Source organism: Labrus mixtus, chromosome 5 (assembly GCF_963584025.1).
Source record: "Labrus mixtus chromosome 5, fLabMix1.1, whole genome shotgun sequence".
NCBI lineage: Eukaryota > Metazoa > Chordata > Actinopteri > Labriformes > Labridae > Labrus > Labrus mixtus.
The window spans coordinates 29,658,370-29,678,834 of NC_083616.1; the positions used below are offsets into that span (position 1 = coordinate 29,658,370).

The following is a 20,465-nucleotide window of genomic DNA, read 5'->3' on the forward strand; positions in this document are numbered from 1 at the left end:
GTGAAAAAAGTTGCTGCTTTCTCGTTTCTGTTGTCAAAACAATTGTTCCTGCATAATTTGGCCTTAATGCGCCACTGTTGTCACCATTCCTGTTATCATTATTCACAGTCTTGACCTACTTACTTGCACATGTTTTAGCCTCCCCTGGAATAAAGATTTGGATAATGAGAACTCAGGGGAAAGCTATCCAAGAAACAAGTGCCTTCCTAAGCAGTGAGCTGCATCTTTATTTGACTATCCGCCTTGTCTCATAAGCACAAGATTTGGTCTGTAAACCAATTTGACATACACTGTTTAGTCCACATAGACAGAATAAAGTTCATCCAATAACACATTACAATAAAAAAGATGATAATAATAATGATACAGGAGAAAATATTTACTCCCAATGCAATAGTTTTTCTTGTGCTTTCCACAATCCTGTCTGCATGATCAGAAGAGAAGAGGTTTACTGAAAAAATGCAAAGTAGAAGTGATCATCTGAAAATGTTAACTAGGATATTAAGAATTAATATTGTCTGAAAATATTGTTTTTTCTAAGCGATCTTGTTTCAAAACAAGATTAGAAAGGTTTTTTTTTTATTACATTATTCCAAATAACATGCAAATAATGATGAAACCCGATGCTGAATCATTTTGGCATAAAACTCGTTCATTCCTGTGTCAAAAGTGACAAGAGTGGGGCAAAACACTGACAACATACAGTATATTTTAGAAATAAGGAATATTAAAATGAAAAGTTACACCTTTTAAGTTTGGTTGCTAGTTCTATGTTAGTTAATGGTCTTGATCAAGGCCCATCTAACAAACAAACAAGGGAATAATTTAGTTTTTTACTGAATTAAGGTTTTAAAAGCAGCCCAGCAAGCAGTTAAAGTACATTTACAGCAATTAAGTCATATGTTTTGGTAAGTAATTGACATCATTGTTTGGTTATAGATAGAGATTTATGGAGTCGGAGCTATCCAGGGATATGTGTTTGGCATAACATGAAATTGTTGCTTGATTTCCAGGAAAGTAGGAAATACATTCGTTACGACGAAGCAGCAGTGATGCTTCCAGTTCCAGTTACTTTGAAACGACACTGCAGCACTCTGAGACCAGTGACACCACTTCACCACTAGATGGCAGCAGCATCCTTCAGGTAGGTTTATCCTGCCTCAAATTCACAAGAAGACCGCTGATACCTTCACTGATCGTCGGAAATGTCACAAATAGGCATGACCCAAATGGATTAAAGAACCATCCAATAAATAAATGCATACACATTTAGTATACTTATTTAATTGTGTTCCGTTGCATGTTAATATGTTTCAAACTCTCAGTCAAACCGGCTATATCTTTTAAAATGAATAGTTTAAAGCAAACATGGTGATATAGCTTACCGATAGCCAGCTCACAATACCAAATACAGAAGCTTTAATTCTTTCTGACGTCTTTTGGATTAATCAGCCTGTCTCACACGACCCTTTCTCAATTTTGTCCCAAAAGCACCACACGCAAGCCATTACAGAGCATCTCTTGCAGAGAGAGCAGGAAATGAATTGTACGACGCGTACTTGAATGTAACACGGTCATCACTACCACCATCACACAGTCAGCGTAGCATCCACCAGCAAGGTGTCACTTAGGCAGCTAACTATCTGTTTTACTTTGCTGTTTAGCGTACCATTTTTATACACATCAGTGTGTTGGAAACTCGAGGCGTTGGCAACATGAAGGGAATCAGGTTTTTCGTGTTTTTCTTGGCGCTGTCCGCGTCCTTGCTGTGCACAACCGAAGCGGGGCGGAGCAGGACGAGCACCCAGAACAGCTTCCGACGAGCGGCCAACGGGATCTACCAGACCCTGAGTAATGTTTTCGGGGAGGACAACATCCGAGGGCTATACAAAGTAAGTGCTGGAGGTCACGATGTAGAGAAACAGGTAAACGCGGTGCTGTGGTTTTGCAAAGGGCGAACAGGGAACTAGCCCGCCTGGGCCCTGGCCAACAATTCCTCGGATGCCATTTTGAAAAATTAGCATTTATGCCATTTTTAATGATAGATGACGTCATGTGGTGCAGCGTTTCCGCAAACAATACAATTAAGTTTGCTGAAAATGTGTCGAAAATGGATCATTTTGCTGTGCAACGTGCTGTTTTCATTCATTCATTGCACAAGTGCATCTGATGTCATCATGTCCGCTTCATTTGGTCCAGGCCGTAACAGCTGTTCCTTTATGTTTACTACTTCTCCAAAATGTTTAAAGAAAACCACATTCAACTGCTCTTTCTTTTTGACACATTAGCATGTGCTGTGCTCCCATTGTTCCAGCTGCACTTCCTGTATTTTAAAAATCTAATGTTAGTTCCTGTATGTAGCCGTCAAATCAAACCAGAAGTCATTTCAGGCTGCACACGTCATTACTAAGAGTCAGTGGAGGAGAAGAAATGTCCTCCTGTATTAACACATGTCCTTGAGAAAACATTCAAAATGAGAATGACCTTTTAATGTTGACTTCCTGGTCCTGAATGCACCTTGCATGGTGGCACACGTATGATACATGTTTGATTAATGTCCTTTAAATAAATGCTGCCTAATCAGATCTGAGCACCATAAATAGAATAGAAAGTGTATTTGTAAAGCACGTGTCATTACCGGTGAACTCAATGTGCTTTACTTTAACGATAAAGACTCGGGAATACAAGAAACTATCTCGTGAATAAGATAAAGAAATCAAGTTAAAAATAAAAAACACACATCCCATTCACATCAGAGACATCACATAGCAATCAAAAAGCAAGAGTATCAATTTAGAAAAAACATACTGTAACGAATGATACACACACACAGTAATTATGTGCATGCTTGGGAGAATAGATATGTTTTGAGTTTATCTTTAAAAGCTGATGGACTTCAGGTCAGCAGGATGTTTGTTCCAGAGAGAGAGACCACAGTAAGTAAAGACCCCCTCTCCTGACTTTGATCAAATTCTTTATACGACCTCCACTTGATGACCTGAGGGTCCTGGTAAGGATGTAGTCTGAACCACAGCTGTACTGGAGATATGATACGTTGAAGAAAGGTCTGTTATGTTGAAAGCTAATAGCGTGTGTTTTATTCCCACTGACTCGATACAGTTCCCCCAGTGTGATATTAAAGAGATGGGACAGATCAAATCAAAAAATCGGTATCAGGGCCGATGTTGGCGTAGTTTACATATCAGATGTTGGACTGATGGAGTGATCCACGTCACCGTTCAAGAAAGATCATTGGGCACTTTATTTGTAAAAAGCCGCACACAACTTACCGTAAATCGTTGCTGTTATGTGCAAACTTACATTTTTTGTTTAACAGTTTTTATTGGGTTTAAAAAAAAAAAAATTGATTGGATAATTAACATTAATAACATAGATATGCAAACATATAGATATGTTATTTTATATATATAATAAATAAATAAAAAAGGTTAGTTAAAATAAACAGAAGAAAGGGAAAAAAAGGAAATTAGTTAAAAAATTAGAAATAATAGTGATGAAATTAAATAAATAGGAGAAGAGGGGGGGTCACCTCTGTTCCACCTCAACGTCGTTATTCATCACAAACTCACATTTTAATGATTTTTTAAATACTAATTACATTTCAGCAAAATCCCGGTTAATGACTGTGGTTTTATTTTTAATGGAACTACTTTTTAAATATATTTTAAAATAGTGTGTACAATCTGAAGTTTTAAATCATTTTGAATATTTATTTTGGTTTGTGGGAGGCATCTCGTGACCCCACTCTCATGGTCTCTCGACCTCCCAGGTGGGGTCCCGACCCCCACTTTGGGAACCACTGGTCTAACACGCTGCTGACGATAAGCGTTTCTTTTCAGTACAGGTTTTGTTTTCTCTATTAAGTAACGTGTGTTTGTTAATCATACACAACAGGTTTATGGTAAAGAGTGACCCTTCTCTCTGTCATTTTCTTTTCTTACAGTTTTTTTCCAAAACAACGGAGAGGTTTGTGCATGGCGTGGATTCTTTCATGGACACCATCTGGAAGATCTGGTCTGATCTGCTGGATGTGATGGGCATTGACTGTAAGTTCAAAATGCTTTCTGACATTTCTTGCAACGACAAAGAAGCACAAGTTGTTAGATTAAAATCTTTTCTTTCCCCCTCTCTTTTCCCTCTGTAGCCTCAAACCTCAGCCACTACTTCAGCCCCACATCCCTCACCAACTCTCCGGCCCGCGCCCTGCTCCTGGTCGCCGCCGTACTGTTGGCCTACTGGTTCCTCTCCATGTTCCTGGGGGGTTTCTTTTACCTGCTGCACGCCGTCTTCGGCCGCTTCTTCTGGCTGGCCCGCGTCCTGCTCTTCGCCCTGTCCTGCCTCTACATCCTGCAGAAGTTCGAGGGCGACCCCGAGCGCGCCGTGCTCCCGCTGTGCTTCATCATGGCCCTGTACTTCATGACGGGGCCCGTGGGAGCGTACTGGCGTCGGGGAGGCAGCGCAGGTTCGCTTGAAGAGAAAATCGACCACCTGGACACTCAGATCCGGCTGCTCAACATCAGGCTGAGCCGCGTCATCGACGGCCTGGAACGCGGCGGGGAGCAGTAGGGTGGCGTCCAGGAAGAAAGGGGAGGGAGGGGTAATAATATAAAACCAGCTGCAGCTGATGTCAGAATGCTGTTTCCAACGCACATCTGCAGCAACACAACCACTGGGTATTTCCAACTCTACAGAACAGGATTTTTAACTGCTTTAGTTGATTTTAGTTACAGAATACCGAAAACAAAAATCCTCAAAAAGGTGTGGACGGTTCTCTCGGAGCTTACACAAATCAACAAAACTATTCTTCTTTTGTTTTTTCTTCTCACGGCTTTGAAAGCTTTCTGTCACATCAACAAAGTTATCAGAGAGATGTCCGGGGTTTTCTTAATGCTGGCCTCAGCTTCTTTGAGAAACTCCAAAGTCAGGACTTGAATTTTTGGTGTTCTGATAAGAATTTGTCAAAGCGTGTTTTTAAAGCATATTCTGTTTCTTATCCTTGTGAATAACCTGGAGATTCTGATTGTTGCACTGGTTCGTCCATGTGTTTTTTTGTTTTGTTTTTTCCTCCATTTTGAAACTATTAAAGATGAAAAAAGGGGGGTTGGGTTAAAGATGCAGGGGACACAAACATTGTATTTCTCATGTGTAAAAAAAATCCTCAAGATGTTAGATAGTTGCTCATTGTAAGATTTATTTATTCCTTGCTCCATCCAAAATGTTACGATCATGTAGATGTAGTTTGTTTCTAGTAATTCATCCTTCAATCGTGGCAATAGTTTGACATCAGGACCTCTTTTTCATTGTGAGTGTGTATGTGTGAGTGCAGTGTTTGAATTTCTAAAAAAGCACTGTATGAAAAAAAAAAAGGTACCATCAGCCTAGAAGGAAATGTCGACATGCAGCGATATCTCAGGGACTCAACCAACACAGATCTGGAATTGGGAAAGAGATATAAAGATGTTAACTCAGATCATGTTTCGCTCTCTTTGAGTCACTTCACTAGTCTTCAGAAACGGTCTGAAATGTGTCTCATTCAGTGTCGATTAAGAGGTGCACATCATGTTGATATTGCAGATTGAATCCTGCATTTCTTCACCTTTGATACTTTTGATTACTGCTAGGATTTACAGAGAAGCTAGAGGCTTGAATTGGCATTGGGTATATTTCACATACTGATGTTTGCACACACAAGCAAATGATCCACCTCTCTTGATGATCACTGTCTGCCTGTCAATACTGGATTTACTGGATACAGTTGAAAATCAACTGAGAATCATACTTGTCGAGCCTCATGAAAATGAGATCTTTATCTTATTTCAGCCTTTGGCCTTCAGAGACCGGTCGGTCTAATTTGTTAATAAAGTTGATCTTTATTCTACAAGTGTGGCTGGAGCATGTTGACCTCTTCAGTTTAGACAGTGTGAAATGAAAACCAGGTATCGGCGTCGTTTGATTTTCACTTCGTCAGAGTTTGACATCATGGCATTGTTACAAAACCTGCTTAGTGTGCATCACTGTATCCACCGTACTGCAGCTTCTTGGTTTGATGGGAGTTTGTTTTTTTTGTCGTATTGTTTCTGCCTCTTTTTTAATGTTTGTCATAATGCATCGTCTTAAAACACTGGGACCTTTCCTGCCATGCTCCTGTTTTTGTCTCTCTCTCGTCGTATTCTGTATCACACATTATTATTATTATACATGTTTTGATACAGACGACCCTTACGCTGTGCAGATATTTGAAGAGGGGGAGGAAATGCAGCTTTCAGCGTCTGATGAGAAAATCAAGGCATGTGTGTTGAATGTTGAAGGCTCTTTTTAGTTGTCGACACTACTGAGGCCAAAGAAACAAAACCAGTATTTATACGATTAACACTCAAAGTGACGAGCTTCTCTGTAGGAGATGCATTTTTACCCCGTTTTTCACACTATAAAGGGTGAAATGTCCAGAAAATGACAATTGTATCTGTTATTTGATGTATCTGGATTCTCAGATATTCTCATGAGTCGTTTTTAATTGTGCTTTTCACGGTTATCTTTAAATGAAGGCTTGGTGACGACTAAACACAACAGAGACATTTCAATACTTGAGTACTGGTTCATCATAGTGTCACTTGTTTTAGAAGAAACACACCTGGTTTATTAGCCGCAGTTATCCAGGTGTTTCCTGCATGCTATGTTTAAAATGTCTGTAACGTTATGTTGAATTGTATACATGTGTTTGACTGCAGAGGTAAAGAAACCAGCCAACATGTGACGTGTGAAGGATTATGTTGTTATATATCATCTCTATTGCACTGATGACTACAGAACACATTTTTACACCTGTACGAGTGTATGTTCACATTACAAAGAGAGGATGTCAAAGTGTTCAGAACTTTGATACCACGGCATTCAAAACAATATCATCGCTGTTATTTTACTCATCGATATGATGAAAATGTCCTGAAGGTTTAAGAAAAAAATAGATATTCAGTCAAATGTTTTAAGATTTGTGTTTGGGCTTTTTTAAATGTCTTTATTCTAGAGATAGGACAGTGGACAGACAGGACTAAGCCTCCGTACATGGGGCATGCGCACTAACCGCCTGACCACCATCAGTCTCATTTTTAACCCGAGGAGAGGGAGCAATGTCTAAATTGCACAAATACATTGGCAACATTTTGGAAATGCAACGTTGTCGGTGTATTTTTGCCAATTAGACAGAATGAAGGAGTTTACTGGCAATTTAAAAAACAAGAAAATACCAAATGTTGAGTATCTAGGACTTCTGTTTTTGTTGCCATGGTATCAAAAGATGTCGTATTTTTACTAGTATCAAAGTTTTAATTATGGTATCATCATAACCCTATTGGAAGATGAAACGACTAGAGATGCACCGATTGGGAAAATCAGGGCAGATACCGATGTTTGAAATAACAATTTAGCCGATCACCGATGTTTGTTTCATTACATCTTTTAGGTAAAGACTCCCACAATGCAACATTTTCTCTCATGTTTGACAATGAAAAAGAGTCAGTTTGTTCAGCAGTAAAAAAAACTCTTCTTCTCTGAACCAGCAGTTAGGTGAACTAGATGTCAGTATTAAATTGATTTGGCACAACAAACAAACAAACAAACAAACATCGGCTACTGCGGCGGCTTATGACACTTTTATTTGCCGATGTCTGTCATCAGCTGATACCGATGTTGATCCGATGCATCGGTGCGTCTCTAAACAGGACCAGACCCTCTGACTTTTGTCGATCGAGTGATTTCTGGCTCGTTTAAAACACAATAAAATGTGGGGGTTTTAAAACTTAATTTTCCGAGGTAAAGCGGACTAAAAAGACGATTTTGATCCTGGTGTCTTGTCGTGTTACGATGTGTAACCAATGACTTGTGTATGTTTAATGACAGCACGTGATTTATGAAGATGTAGACTGTGTAGTAAAAATCCTCTTTGTAATTTAAGGAACAAGAAATGAAACTTTTTCTCTTCAAACTGCACAAGTTCTCTCCTTCTTTTGTAAATATTAAATATGTCTAACTCTGCAAAAAGGTCCGTTAGTGAGATAGACAGCAGCTTCATCTCGTAGAGGAGACTTTGTATACGACTGTCCATCACCACTTCGATGATGAAAGATGTAAATAGATGTTTCTGTTGGTTTCTTCTTGTCATTCCATAAATCTCATGTACTGTCTGCTACTTCTTCCTAATATTTCATGTAGCCTGCTTATTTTATAACATGCTGTGCCAATTATGTTTTATCTGCTTTATCTTGAGTAAATGTTGATTTTTTTTCAATCAGTTTACTTTTTTTTTTTACATCTTTTTTTAATCCAAATCTTTCTGTGACGTGGTAAACACCAAACTGTTCTGCCTGCTGTCGTCTGACTGAGGATGAGTTGTGTGTCTGAGGAGTTTATCATAACCTCTCAATTTCTTTTTTCTGTGGTCAAAGTGAAAATGAGGTCCAGATTTGAATAAATTAAACACCACAGTATGAAAATGTCTCATACTTTTTCATGAAGATGCTTTGACTTGTCTGTGATTTATTTTTTTAGGTATTCAGAATTATTAAAGGTTAAACAAGTGAGAACACGACTGACATGTGTCACCGTATTGGTCAACAGATAAAGCACAGGAATGCTGCAGAACTAATTTAATCAATCAATCTTTAGTTCTGCTTTCAGACAAAATGATGTCCATATGGATGACTTTCTTTAGTATTGGAAGGAGAAACTGTTAAGACGTTTTAGTTTGTAGTTTTTAGAGAATATGACAACACTCAAACATGCACTTTCTTGGCATTTGGTGGCGATATTATGTTGCGCCCTAATTCATAACTCCTTCATGTGAGTGGAGAGGGGTTAGAGATGTGCCGCTGGAGGTGAGCGGAGGCTTCAGATTTTTTTATTTTCTGGCTGAGCAAAAACAAGTCTGAACGTTGTTTCAAACAAAGTAGTGCGAGTAGATTTAACTAAGTGACCACTTTGAAAAAAATTGATTGTTTTGATGTTATACTTTTTTATTCCATTTTTTTTAACAATGTAACAATATTTCCTTTAAAAAGGGAAATACTCAATTTTTGCATAGTGTTTTTTCAAATTGAAATATATTGGACTTGCGGGCGCTAGGCTTCAGCTAACGTCAGCGTTAGTTTAAAAACAAAACAAGCTGTATCTTTAAAAAAAAACATAACCACTGAATTCTAAGTGTGTAAACTCATTCGTTTGATGTTGGTCTCTGGTGCTTTGGGTCTAACACGTGACATCATAAAGCTACAGTACCTGCAAATAAACTGTGTACATTACTTTTCTAGTGCTGCGTTCCATTGTACTCAGAACATGGGAAAAAACTACCTCCGACTTGGAACGGCCATTCAAGTCCAAACTCCAAAATCGGAAACTTGATCCATGTAGACTGAGCCATTAATATGACTGAGCACACTGTAACAGGTAAACAGAATCTAAGAACATAGTATGATAAGTAACACCTGACCATATGGCTCTTTTTTTTTTTTTTTTTTTTTAGCTCTAAGAGTGTTTCCAAACACAAAGAAAACAATCCAAGGGAACTCTTTCTTGATCCAGAATCAGGAACATGATCGTCGTTGTTTAAAGTCTCATCAGTTTGTAGTTCATGTGGCCGACGCCCCTTTGCACACAAACTCCTGAAAATATCTAAAAAACGTTTTCAGGGAGAGCTTCAAGATTTTATCCAAATATGGTCTTTCCAGATCCCAAGTGAAAAATTCAGCAAGACTTCAGGGTGAGTTGATGTGCGAAAGCAGCAAGTTACATTCAGGTAAAAATTCACAGCGAGTGAGAGGTCGCAGCAACACCAGCGCATTTCGTTGCACCTAGCATCGATACAAAGGCAAAAACTGACAAGACTCTGTTGCTTCATCCATCCGCCATCTTGGAAACATTGTAAAAAAAAAAATGACATGGCGATGTTTCTGCAGCGTCCTTTTTATGTTGTGTCATGCCTCTGACCTTTCCGACAGAGAAAGTCTCTCACATGTGAGGGTCATGTGTAGGTGAGTTGCTGAAATTTGCAATAATTGATTTTGGAGTGCATGTGTGAAAAGGGCTCTACAGGACGAGGAGAGCAGCTATGATGGGCATCAATGTGGTTCAGTTACGACAACAAACCTGCTCTGTCCAGGCACACCATTATCCTCCTGATCTCTGCAGTCATTCTTCACTATATGGCGGTCTAGTAGCACACATGATTATTGAAAAATTGTAGCAAAAATAAAAAGTAATAGACATCTTATCTGTGGAGTATCAAGCCCTGCTGCTTGTTGAGTCCCTGGATGTTCAAATTGAAGGAGAACAAGTTGCTCCAGGCTCTTCTCTGGGGGTCAGAAGCGAGCCAAAACTTTTATGTCTAGGCCTCCAGCACCGCCCGAACCTGCTCCAGAACCCTGAGCCTGGTTTGATCCCGGGCCTACCTGGATGTGGTGGAGGCCGGCGCTGAAGCTGGCACAGAGCAGACCGGTGGAGTCAGTGGGAGCCAGAGCAACCAGAGGTCCAGCGCCATCCAGAGCTAACGTCCCTAAACAGACTGAACGGAGGACAAAGGAGGGGAGTCAGTGTAAACAGTGTTTGTATACAAACCCTCGTGTGCGTTTCAGTAAATGAACATTTATGAGTAGTTGTTACCTGCCGAGTTCTGATCCCAGATTTTGATGGAGCCGTCATGGGAGGATGTTGCTACCTGAGCTGTGCCACCAGGAGGCGTAGGCAGGAACACACAGCAGGCGGTGGTCTGGATGTGACCTCTGTACTCCACAACTTTACAGCCGGGCTGACGCAGGTCCCACAGCTAAAAAAAAAAAACACAAACATGACTCAGCTAAGAACGAATGATCACTTACAGCAAACAATGCTACAGAGCTGGGGGGGGGGATTCTGAAATCATAATCTCATCAATATCACAAACGAAAATACCTCAAATATGCAACTTCCTGAAACAGATATGCAACTGAACGGCTAAGGTCGGGGCTGGAGCATGGACTGAGATTTGGCAAAAAAAAAATGTAGCTTTATATTGATGATCAAGTCATGATTGTGCAACTTCTTCAGCAGTAAAAAAAAAAATAAAACAGCACATCTAAAATATCATAGTAAAATATCGATACTTTGCCGCCATGACATGATATAATATCGCCACACAAAATATCGCGATACTATGCTGTTTCCATTTTTTCCCCCACCTCTACAAAATGTAGTTTATCAGTTAAATGATAACTTGAATAAAAATGGGGATTAAAATATGCATCCAGATATCAGACTTTAAAGAAAGGTAGATGTCTTAAAATAGAACAGACGACGTGCGGACAGCCTAATCCACTAACCATCTGTACAGCTACACGACGAGAGACGACAACCACACAAACGCCTCCAGGGTTACTCACTGTGGCTTCACAGCCTTGACCTCCGAAGCCGTTGCTGCTGGACACCAGGTAGTTTCCATTTGGAGAAACGTCACAGTGGGTCTGGATGTATTGCTTGGCTGGAAAAGTGTTGGTCACCTGCCACGCACGACTGTCCCACACCCTGCGCGCACACACACACAAATACACTCAAGAACATTCAATACCATGTCTGCACGTTGAAACACTTTCATCCTCACTGTCCACACACGGCTGTATTTAAGTCAGCTGGATTAAAACTGTTCTAAAATAAGGAGGATTAATGACGATAAATTGATAACACCAAGTCGGACTAACAGAATCTGATATCTTCAACCATGTCAGCCTGAAAGTTCATTATCTAAAATAACAATACAATTATTTACATTACCGATTTATGATGTTTCAGTTAAATGTTCTTTGTAATGCTCCCAGCACTACGAAAAGAAAGAAAACGCCCTGATATCATAGGAGAGGTACAAACTCAATAATAAATACAACCTCCAGTATAAGTGTTGGAGCTATTTAATTGTTGTTAGAATGAGTTTTGGTATTTAGTTTACTAATATTTGGGTGGTGTTGTGTATTTAATTATTCTACACGTTTTCTTTATTTAGAATAGATTTTGGGTAATATTTTCTTTTGCGAGTTATTTGTTTAGTAAATTTAGTATTTTTGTTAGGTATTTTGGTAACACTGTGGGCACCAGAGGTTATTTAAGTAAGAGGCAGGTAGAGGACCAGCATGCACCTGGGTGGGCCTATGTTTTGTTTTTTTTACCAGCGCAAGAGAGGCAGCAGGAGGCACGATTTTCTTTATTCTTTTGTTTTCTTTCTTTAAATAAACCACCAAACAACCACAGATCTCTTGCATGGACATTGGACTTCTTTTGCCTGCGTACATCACATCCCCCATGGTGCATCAGTGGTCATTTGATTATGTTTCATATTAGTTTATTTAGATTTTTGGGGGTTTTTGGACAAATAGCCACTACAATAATAATTGGCAGTTGTAGTTGCAGGTACATCTTCATGACTCAGAGATAAACAGCTGGGTACAACGTAAAGGCTTTATATGCGATTTTTTTCATCCAGCAGATGTCGCCCTTGAGCACCAGCATGAAACCAAAACAACTCGCGCTGCATTGTTGTGTTAGCATGCTAATGCTAGCGATCTTTATTATGCTCGTATCTTCACACTGCATGTAAATTTACCTGAAATGAGCGTGATCTAGAAACACAGTTAAGCAGTGAGTACAGTATGTTATTCTTCTTTTCTCTAGTCCCTCAATTAAACAACTTTTATACACGAGGGGAGGAGTCAGCCGGCCGTCCAGGCGATGTAAACAAAGTGAAGATAGGACTCTGAAAACTCTGAAAACATCACAGACAGTGGGACTCGGGTGTTACACCCATTGTAGACAGTCATGACTCACAGAGTTATTTTCAGAGGATATACTTGATTTATATTATATATAAGTGTGAAAAATCACATATAAAGCCTTTAAACTTTTACGTAAGCTTATTTTAATGTCTTGGCATAGAAAACCTGCCAGTCTGAGTTTTTAAGAGGTTTAAGGTTTTTTTCATAAATAGAAAACATGAAGTAGATGATGGTGGTTCAGCAAGAAGGACAGCGCTACAGATCAAAAACTAGGTGAGACAAATTTCCAGTCCAACATGTTTCAACCCACCTAAGACTGATAGACGGATCAGTAACTGAATTAATCCATAATTCTCTGAGGTACACAAGATATTTGGACGATTGGAATTGGTATCTTTCTACACTTGTAGCTCAGTCAGACCTCACTGTCTCTGATCCTTTGTAAACCTGGTATCAACATGGCTCTTGGGGGATCGGATCACAAGTGGATTTAAATACAAGTACAAACACATCACAATAGATCCTGAGGATGGACTGAGATCCTATCACTCGGTGTGTGTGTTCATACACTCTCTCTTACTACATAGACGGTGCGATCTGTCCTGTGTTTTCAATGCATGATCAATGTCTCCACATGTTGTGAATGACACAAGAAGAGCTGAACAACAAGCGATTGGTGTATAAGAGTTTATTCATTTAGTACAGTTAAGAGACAAAACGTGGATCTGTGTTGATGAAACAGAACCTTTTCATCTGGGGTTTTTTTTTTTCCTCTGTAGACAAAGATCCCAGTCTGCCGTGCTGTCATTTCAATTCAAAAGATGAACTGCAGAACCGAAACACCAGGAACACCACGCTTCATAGAATTAAACAAGGTTTTTACATCACGTCATGGCTTCAGTCTGTAATTATGCGCTCCACTCTGCAGCTTGTGCAATGTTTGTGTGACAGAGTGCAGCCTCTACCTTGGCAACTATTTGTTTTTTGTGTCATCATTTAATGTTTTTTTAAGTCTAATGAAGGTGAATCAGGCTCTGTGTTGATGCAAAGTGTGCTCGTATTCAAGGCTGTCCACTTGGATCAGATCATCCCGGAGGGGATAGGGACCTATCTACTTGACCCTGCATCCTTAACAAAAAAACATTTTTTCCACATCTGCTTTTCATTGTACGAAAACAGCTGTGTCACATCATGCAACAACAACTTGTTTGTTTTTAATGTTTTTAAGTAGAAGAGTCAACATATGTCACATTACCAAGCACAAACAACCTGAATGTGTTTACCTTATGGTCTTATCTTCAGAGGTTTGGACAACAGAGGAGCTACCTGGCACCCAACAAACATGAGTTACCTGGTCAGAGGAAACAGGAAAGTTAAACATTTTAAGCCTGAGTTAGACCGTCAGATGAAATGGTTTATTCATTTCATCCTCGTTCTTACATACTCAGTTCCATACCCAAGTCATTCAACAAGGTTCTGGGGCACAAAGAGAAAAAACATGCTTTCATTCTCACCAGGTTTCGAGAAATGTTGTGTCTCTGTTCACATTTCGCAGACTCTATATCCCACAGGCACATCCAGTTGTCACGAGAGCCCGTACACAGCTTCCTCCCTTCTGGGAACCAAACATAAAATCCAATCCACATGTGAAGTGCAGAACTTAAAAAAGAGTGTGCATAAATTTTCTGGATCACTTTGAACAGAGAAGCTCTTAAAAGTCCATTGAAATAAAAACAAACTAACTAATTAACTAAACACCCCCGCAGTGTTTTTAAAGACAGCTATACCAGTGTCTCCACAGCGACGACTGGCATCACACGCAACAATAGATCAGGATAAATAATATAGACACTTATTGGTGCGCCCCATGTACAGAGGCTAGTTCTCCAAGCGGGAGGCCCGGGTTTGAATCCGACCTCTGGCTCCTTTTTCCGCATGTCTTTCCCCTCTCTCTCTCCCCTGCTTCTGACTCTATCAACTATCCCATCTCTAAATAAAAGGCATATCAAGACTGTTGTATCCTGCAAAGACTCGCAGACGATATACACAGAGATCGTTTTTTAAATGTTTTGATAGCAGCGATTCTTTGGCATTAATAAGATGCTATCTGCACATAGATATAAAATAACACACATAACTTTTGAGTTCTCTCATCTACTCTGCATACTAAAAAAATATTATGTGTGTCTGTGTGAGTGTGTGTGCGTGTGTGTGTGTGTGTGTACCTGGGCTGACAGCTATTCCATTGACCACTAACTCATGGCCACAAAATTCTTGAATAGGATCGTCCCCCTGGTTTAGGTCCCACATCAGTACGGTTTTGTCCCGTGAGGCACTGAAGATCCACGTACTGCCTGGATAACACAACACCTGGAGAACACATGGGAGGCAGAGTAAGAAGGAGAAAACACTGCATGATGTTTGTACTTCAAACACGGTCACGCCTTTATCAATTTGTGCACAGAGAATATTGATGTTACCTTGGTAACCTCTCGGTTGTGACCTTGGAAGGACTGACACAGCCGGCCTTGTTTCCAGTCGTACAGAACCACAGCCTACAGGAGCACACACACAAATATGTAAATAAAATACTTATCAATCTTTATTCAGTTGTTTAGCTTTTTATCCTGTTTAATATGATCCATCAACGTTCCTTCAGTTCCCAAATAAAAATAAGACTCTTCCTTATACTAGGCGATCTATTTAAATTATCTAGAAACTATTACACATTTTTAATTCATTACATGATGACAAGAAACAGAGAAATAAAGACATCAAATTTGTGTTAAATTTGAAGCAATCTCCAAACAGTGAATAAAAATGATGGTACCTGGTCACTCCCACCGGAAACACAAAGATCCGGGCTGAGATTGGTGACAGTGTTGACAGAGCCTTGATGGGCAGGTTCATAATTCACCACCTGACTGTCAAACATACTATCTGTCTTCTCCCCCTGAGATGCCCTGAACACAAAGAAAAAAACAGAGAGTGTAAGAAAAGCTTAAATTGGAACATATTCAGTCATTATTTTCATTTTAAATATTTGAATATCTGAGTTTAGTTTTATGAATAAATGCTGGTAAGGGCAACTCATTGCAGTCTGTTGATAATGACACTCAGATAAATATATTACATTTATTTATAACACATAAACTATGTCATCTTCTACTCTTAAAAAAAATGGTTTAAACTCATCAAAATATGATTGTGAAGGATTCATATATTTTCTTTATTTTCCAGGATGAGCGAGACTCAACTCACTACTTTATGCAACTTATTAAGATTTTGAGTGTCTGTTTAAAGTGTGAACTAAATTCTACCTTAGTTAGTCAGAAGTGCAGATAAAGACAAGCTGCTGAATTGATGAACACATCTCACCTGTAGAGCTCAGACCTCTTTCGAAACTTGCTCTGTAGTTTGCCCATTTCTGCCGGGAACCTGCAGCGAGAAATACAATCAAAACCAGGACACGCCTTCAAACAAAGTTAAAGAAATTGGAAGAACTTGAAATCTTATTGTACCCTGAATCGATGTCTTTGTTATCCATGTAATTCATTTTGGAAAACTGTGCCTTCTTTTCCAATAAACAATCTTTGTTTATTGTTTACAATCTGATTAAAAGGACCTCAGGAGTTTTAAGTTGGGTCTCTGAGGAACCACAGACTTTTCTACTTCAGTGTAACACATTTATTGTTCACTTCTTTTCCTTTTTTCTCCCCCTCTACAAATTTCACCTTCCTAATGATCAGCCTCTCCTGCCTTTTCTTGTCTGGACTGTTTGTGACGTGTTTGGTATAACTCAAGAAATGAAGAATAAAGCCTTCCATTAGAGAGGATAACTTACATACTCAAGACAAAACAGCAGATATTTGAGAATATCTGGATGACTTTTTTTGGTTATAAATGATCAAGTAAATGACTGATGTGTGTGGACAATGCAGTCCGAGCATGAAGAACACATTTTATTCTTTAAATAAATTCTACACTCACTTATCCCAATAAAATATTCAGTTTTGTATAGATTATCTCTTTTTTTAAGACTAGAGACGCATTTCTGTATTTCTACTATTTAAGGTGGTAAAATATTTGACAAACATCCAAATTAAGTCTCTTGCTATGAAATATCTGGAATATCTGGAATAAGTGTGCAGAGTTTTTTTTACTTTATTGGGCACTAGTACAAGGTACAAACATGGAGAATGCCAAGGGAAGGACAACCTACATACATTATAAAACAACACAAATAAATAAATAAATACAAGATAATAAAAATGAATAAATAAATAGCTTGATTACTGTATTGTAATGAAAACACACAGAGATATTACAAAGAAAACAGCTGGTAATTTAAACAAATAGATAAAAATTTAATAGTTTTGAAAGCCGTGTTATTGCAGGAGTGCTTGGAAGAGTTTAGATAGTAAACACTCTTCAAAAAAAAAGAAAAAATGAAGGATTTTTGATCACAAACTTGCATTTGGGGATAAAAAATGATCTCAACCTTTTTGTCAATGTCTCTGTTGTAGTTTTTTTTTAAACAAACGTTCTTGTATTATTCTTGTATTATTATTATATTATTGTATTTTTCACCCTTTATTTAACTGATGTAAATATGTTTGATTTTGAACTTCTTATTTTTAATAATTATATTCCTGTTTCCTGTTTTCTTGAGCTGTTGTAACAAAAAAATGTCCCCCATGGGGGATCAATAAAGTTTATCTTTATCTTTGTATTAGAGCAAAATCTTGTGTAAAACAGATAAACATTGAAATCTCCTGCCACAGTCTTTAAGCCAGAATAAATAAGAGACAATTTCTGGGTGAGCAGAAAAAAAATGTAAGAAAGTTTTCCATGGGGATGTTTATGTTTGTTTTATAAGGAGAAGGTTTTATCTGCTGAAAAGTATTATTTTATAGTAAGGCTGGGCGATATGGAGCAAAACTCATATCTTGATATTGATATATATCGATATGTATTTTATTAACAGTGAAAACACATGTAAAAATAAACTACCTTATTGTGAATTTAAAAAGTAATATAATAAAATACAAATGTTCCTTAAATACAATAAAAGAGAGAGAGAGGAGGAGCAGGGTTAAGAGGGACAGACAGTCAGTCATCAGTGAGATGAGAAAAAGGTGACCTGGCACCTCTAATGTTATTTTAATGCAACATAAACTATATCGATATTAACGATATTGTCTTACCCGTTATCTTGTTTGAAAATATATCAATATATCTTAAAAACTCAATATATTTCCCAGCCCTATGTTATAGTCCATGATTATGGTTATCTTCTAATGTCCACTCCCTGGCAGTAGTGGTGTTTTGTACTATTTGGTAAACATCCCAATTAAGCCTCTTGCTATTAAATATCTTGCATAAGAGACAACAGACTTCAGAGAGATTAAACCGTCCTCACGCAAACACTACTTTCTCTCTGTTACACACACACACACACACACCCCCAACTAAGCTTCCCCCTCGTTATCCAAGCGTACTCCTCAAACAAATCGACAGGAAGGAGAGGGTTCAAATCCTATTAGAGCCGCATCATTACTGTCACAACTAATTAGTCGCTCGAAAACACCTGTTATGAACTGAGTTGGCGGATCATTACACGACGGCGAAAACAAAGAATTTAAGCGTAATTACGGTCCTGAACAATTGCAGAAAGAATGGTTGCAAGTATCCAGTTCTGGGGGATAAAGTGGGACGAGATTTCTTACCTGTCACAGGCAGGTGTGGTGTGGCTGTGTGACGCTGAGGCGACGATGCTAGCTCAGTAGCATGCTAACTAATCTTTATCCGACATGCCAAGATATATGAGAAAACACTACCGGGAAAATGTAGCAGAGTCGTATTCGAAACAACCGAAAAGTATTTCCAACAAACTGCCATGGTGGTTAGTTGTCCAAACACCGGGGGAAAGTGCACACAAGTGTCTTTTTTTTTTAAGTCAACGGACCCATCCCTCTCTCCGTAGCGACCATGGAACGACGCTTTCTCGTTTCTAGGCGAGGGGGAGGTCACGTGACGTGGGGCCGGAAGTAACCGAGAGGTTTTTTTCTCCTTCGAAATAAAAGTCTGATGTACTCTTTGATTTATTGTTGCTTTTCTGGCTACCACGACAAAATAAAAAATAAAAAAAAAGCAAACCATATGATTATGTTTCATACAGACTTAAATTAATTGAAAATGTAATTTTTATTTTGTTCTGTTAATTAAATTCAAATTCAAATTAAAAAAACCAGGGGGAAATTCAAAGGCACACAGAGCAGTAAATTAACAACAGTGCAAGTAGACGAAACATTTTAACCTAAAAGTGTCAATTTAAATACAACTTAAAGCTTAAACTTAACTTAAAAATACAAAATATAAAAAGAGTAGATATAAGTGGACAGTGATCGGACTAACAGATGTAAACAGATGTAACCATAACTATGTGCAGTAGTGACCAGATGTAAACAGAACTATGTGCAGTAAATGAGAAATAAATATATATATACAGAGCTATGTGCAAGTAGGCTAAATACTAAATGATAAGTTAATAAGGTGCATGGTGAATAATGGAACAACAGAACTAATATAAACAATATAACTGTAAAGGTAAAAATTAGATAAATAAAGTGACCGTAGTGCAATGATGGATAAGAAACAAGAGGAATAAAGTAACCAGAACTGTATGAATACTGAAATTAAAAAGTGGCCTTAGGTGTTTTCTACATTTTATTTTTCTATCTTTACATATTAGGATAACACCCTGAGATGTACAATTTCGTTCTCAATAGACTCCCAACAGAAAACACATTTAGGCTATAACAGGACATCCAAATTGACAACAAATTAACAATAAAAATGAAATCAATCAATCCGTCAATCTTTATTTGTATGGCCCCATTTCATAACAAATGTTATCTCAAGACGAAACTTATGTTGAACATCCATCTGCCGGACTGTGTTAGGTTTGAAGAGAGAGACAGAAAGAAAAAGATAGAGACAAGCAGAGCAACAAAAACAACTAACAAAACTGATTTACGGCTGACATGACGGGTATAATGGCAAAAGTATGTATGCTAGCAGTGCCATGTATGATAATCAATTGATCATCTACTATTAACATTAACAGCAATGATATGATATGAAAAAATGGAAGTGATTTTTTTTAGTAAAGGGTACATAATCCATTCTAATGAATGATAAATTAAAATTGGTGTAAGTGCATCATAAATCGAAAATTAAAGGAAAACCTGCAAATTTGTTAAGATGAACAATGTCTGATTTAGATTCATTTTGCTAAACAACATCACAACAGTCCAGAATTGGATTTATCAGTGGAGAGTTAAGTCTCTTGCAAACCGTGCAAGTAAAACAGTCAAGCTGACTTTGGTCAGAAGGACATAATCAATAAGATATTTGAGTACGAGTTCTGAGTCAAGAGAAACACCAAGATAGATGTGTTTTTCAACCTTATGTAGAGGAGTACCATCTTTACATGTACTTGTGTACAATGGGATTAGGTTTAGATTCAGGTTTTTATTGTACCAAATATCAATCCATAGGAATTTGTTTTGTTGAGAAGAAGTTTATTTGATAAAAAAAATCTTGTAAAATAAAGACTCTTGGAGAGAAGTAACATTTGTGAAAAGGTTATATATA

General features: G+C 38.2%; 2 protein-coding genes across 2 annotated transcripts; one reads left to right on the forward strand and one right to left on the reverse strand.

Annotated features, from left to right (window-relative positions):
- Nucleotides 1–1,550: 1,550 nt before the first annotated feature.
- Nucleotides 1,551–8,535, forward strand: bri3bp (bri3 binding protein). The gene is made up of 3 exons (XM_061038901.1): nucleotides 1,551–1,892; nucleotides 3,965–4,067; nucleotides 4,166–8,535. The coding sequence occupies exons 1-3, from the start codon at nucleotides 1,716–1,718 to the stop codon at nucleotides 4,585–4,587; spliced, it is 702 nt and encodes a 233-aa protein (XP_060894884.1). The 5' UTR covers nucleotides 1,551–1,715; the 3' UTR covers nucleotides 4,588–8,535.
- Nucleotides 8,536–9,008: 473 nt separating this feature from the next.
- Nucleotides 9,009–18,836, reverse strand: wdr31 (WD repeat domain 31). Its single transcript, XM_061038902.1, has 10 exons — nucleotides 18,536–18,836; nucleotides 16,185–16,244; nucleotides 15,637–15,769; nucleotides 15,287–15,361; nucleotides 15,032–15,176; nucleotides 14,321–14,421; nucleotides 14,090–14,157; nucleotides 11,427–11,568; nucleotides 10,672–10,834; nucleotides 9,009–10,573 (listed from the first exon to the last, which is right to left on the reverse strand). Exons 2-10 carry the CDS (start codon nucleotides 16,229–16,231, stop codon nucleotides 10,371–10,373), a joined length of 1,077 nt encoding a protein of 358 aa, XP_060894885.1. The 5' UTR covers nucleotides 16,232–16,244; nucleotides 18,536–18,836; the 3' UTR covers nucleotides 9,009–10,370.
- Nucleotides 18,837–20,465: the final 1,629 nt, after the last annotated feature.

What these genes read in the sequence shown, in the direction of transcription:
- bri3bp (XM_061038901.1), top strand. Translation starts at nt 1,716, where the DNA reads ATGAAGGGAATCAGGTTTTTCGTGTTTTTCTTGGCGCTGTCCGCGTCC. An exon ending in ACATCCGAGGGCTATACAAA is followed by an intron (nt 1,893 to 3,964) that starts GTAAGTGCTGGA and finishes CTTTTCTTACAG; the next exon opens with TTTTTTTCCAAAACAACGGA. An exon ending in GGATGTGATGGGCATTGACT is followed by an intron (nt 4,068 to 4,165) that starts GTAAGTTCAAAA and finishes TTCCCTCTGTAG; the next exon opens with CCTCAAACCTCAGCCACTAC.
- wdr31 (XM_061038902.1), bottom strand. Translation starts at nt 16,231, where the DNA reads ATGGGCAAACTACAGAGCAAGTTTCGAAAGAGGTCTGAGCTCTACAG. An exon ending in AAGAGGTCTGAGCTCTACAG is followed by an intron (nt 15,770 to 16,184) that starts GTGAGATGTGTT and finishes CTTTGTGTTCAG; the next exon opens with GGCATCTCAGGGGGAGAAGA. An exon ending in CTGGGATCAGAACTCGGCAG is followed by an intron (nt 10,574 to 10,671) that starts GTAACAACTACT and finishes TCCTCCGTTCAG; the next exon opens with TCTGTTTAGGGACGTTAGCT.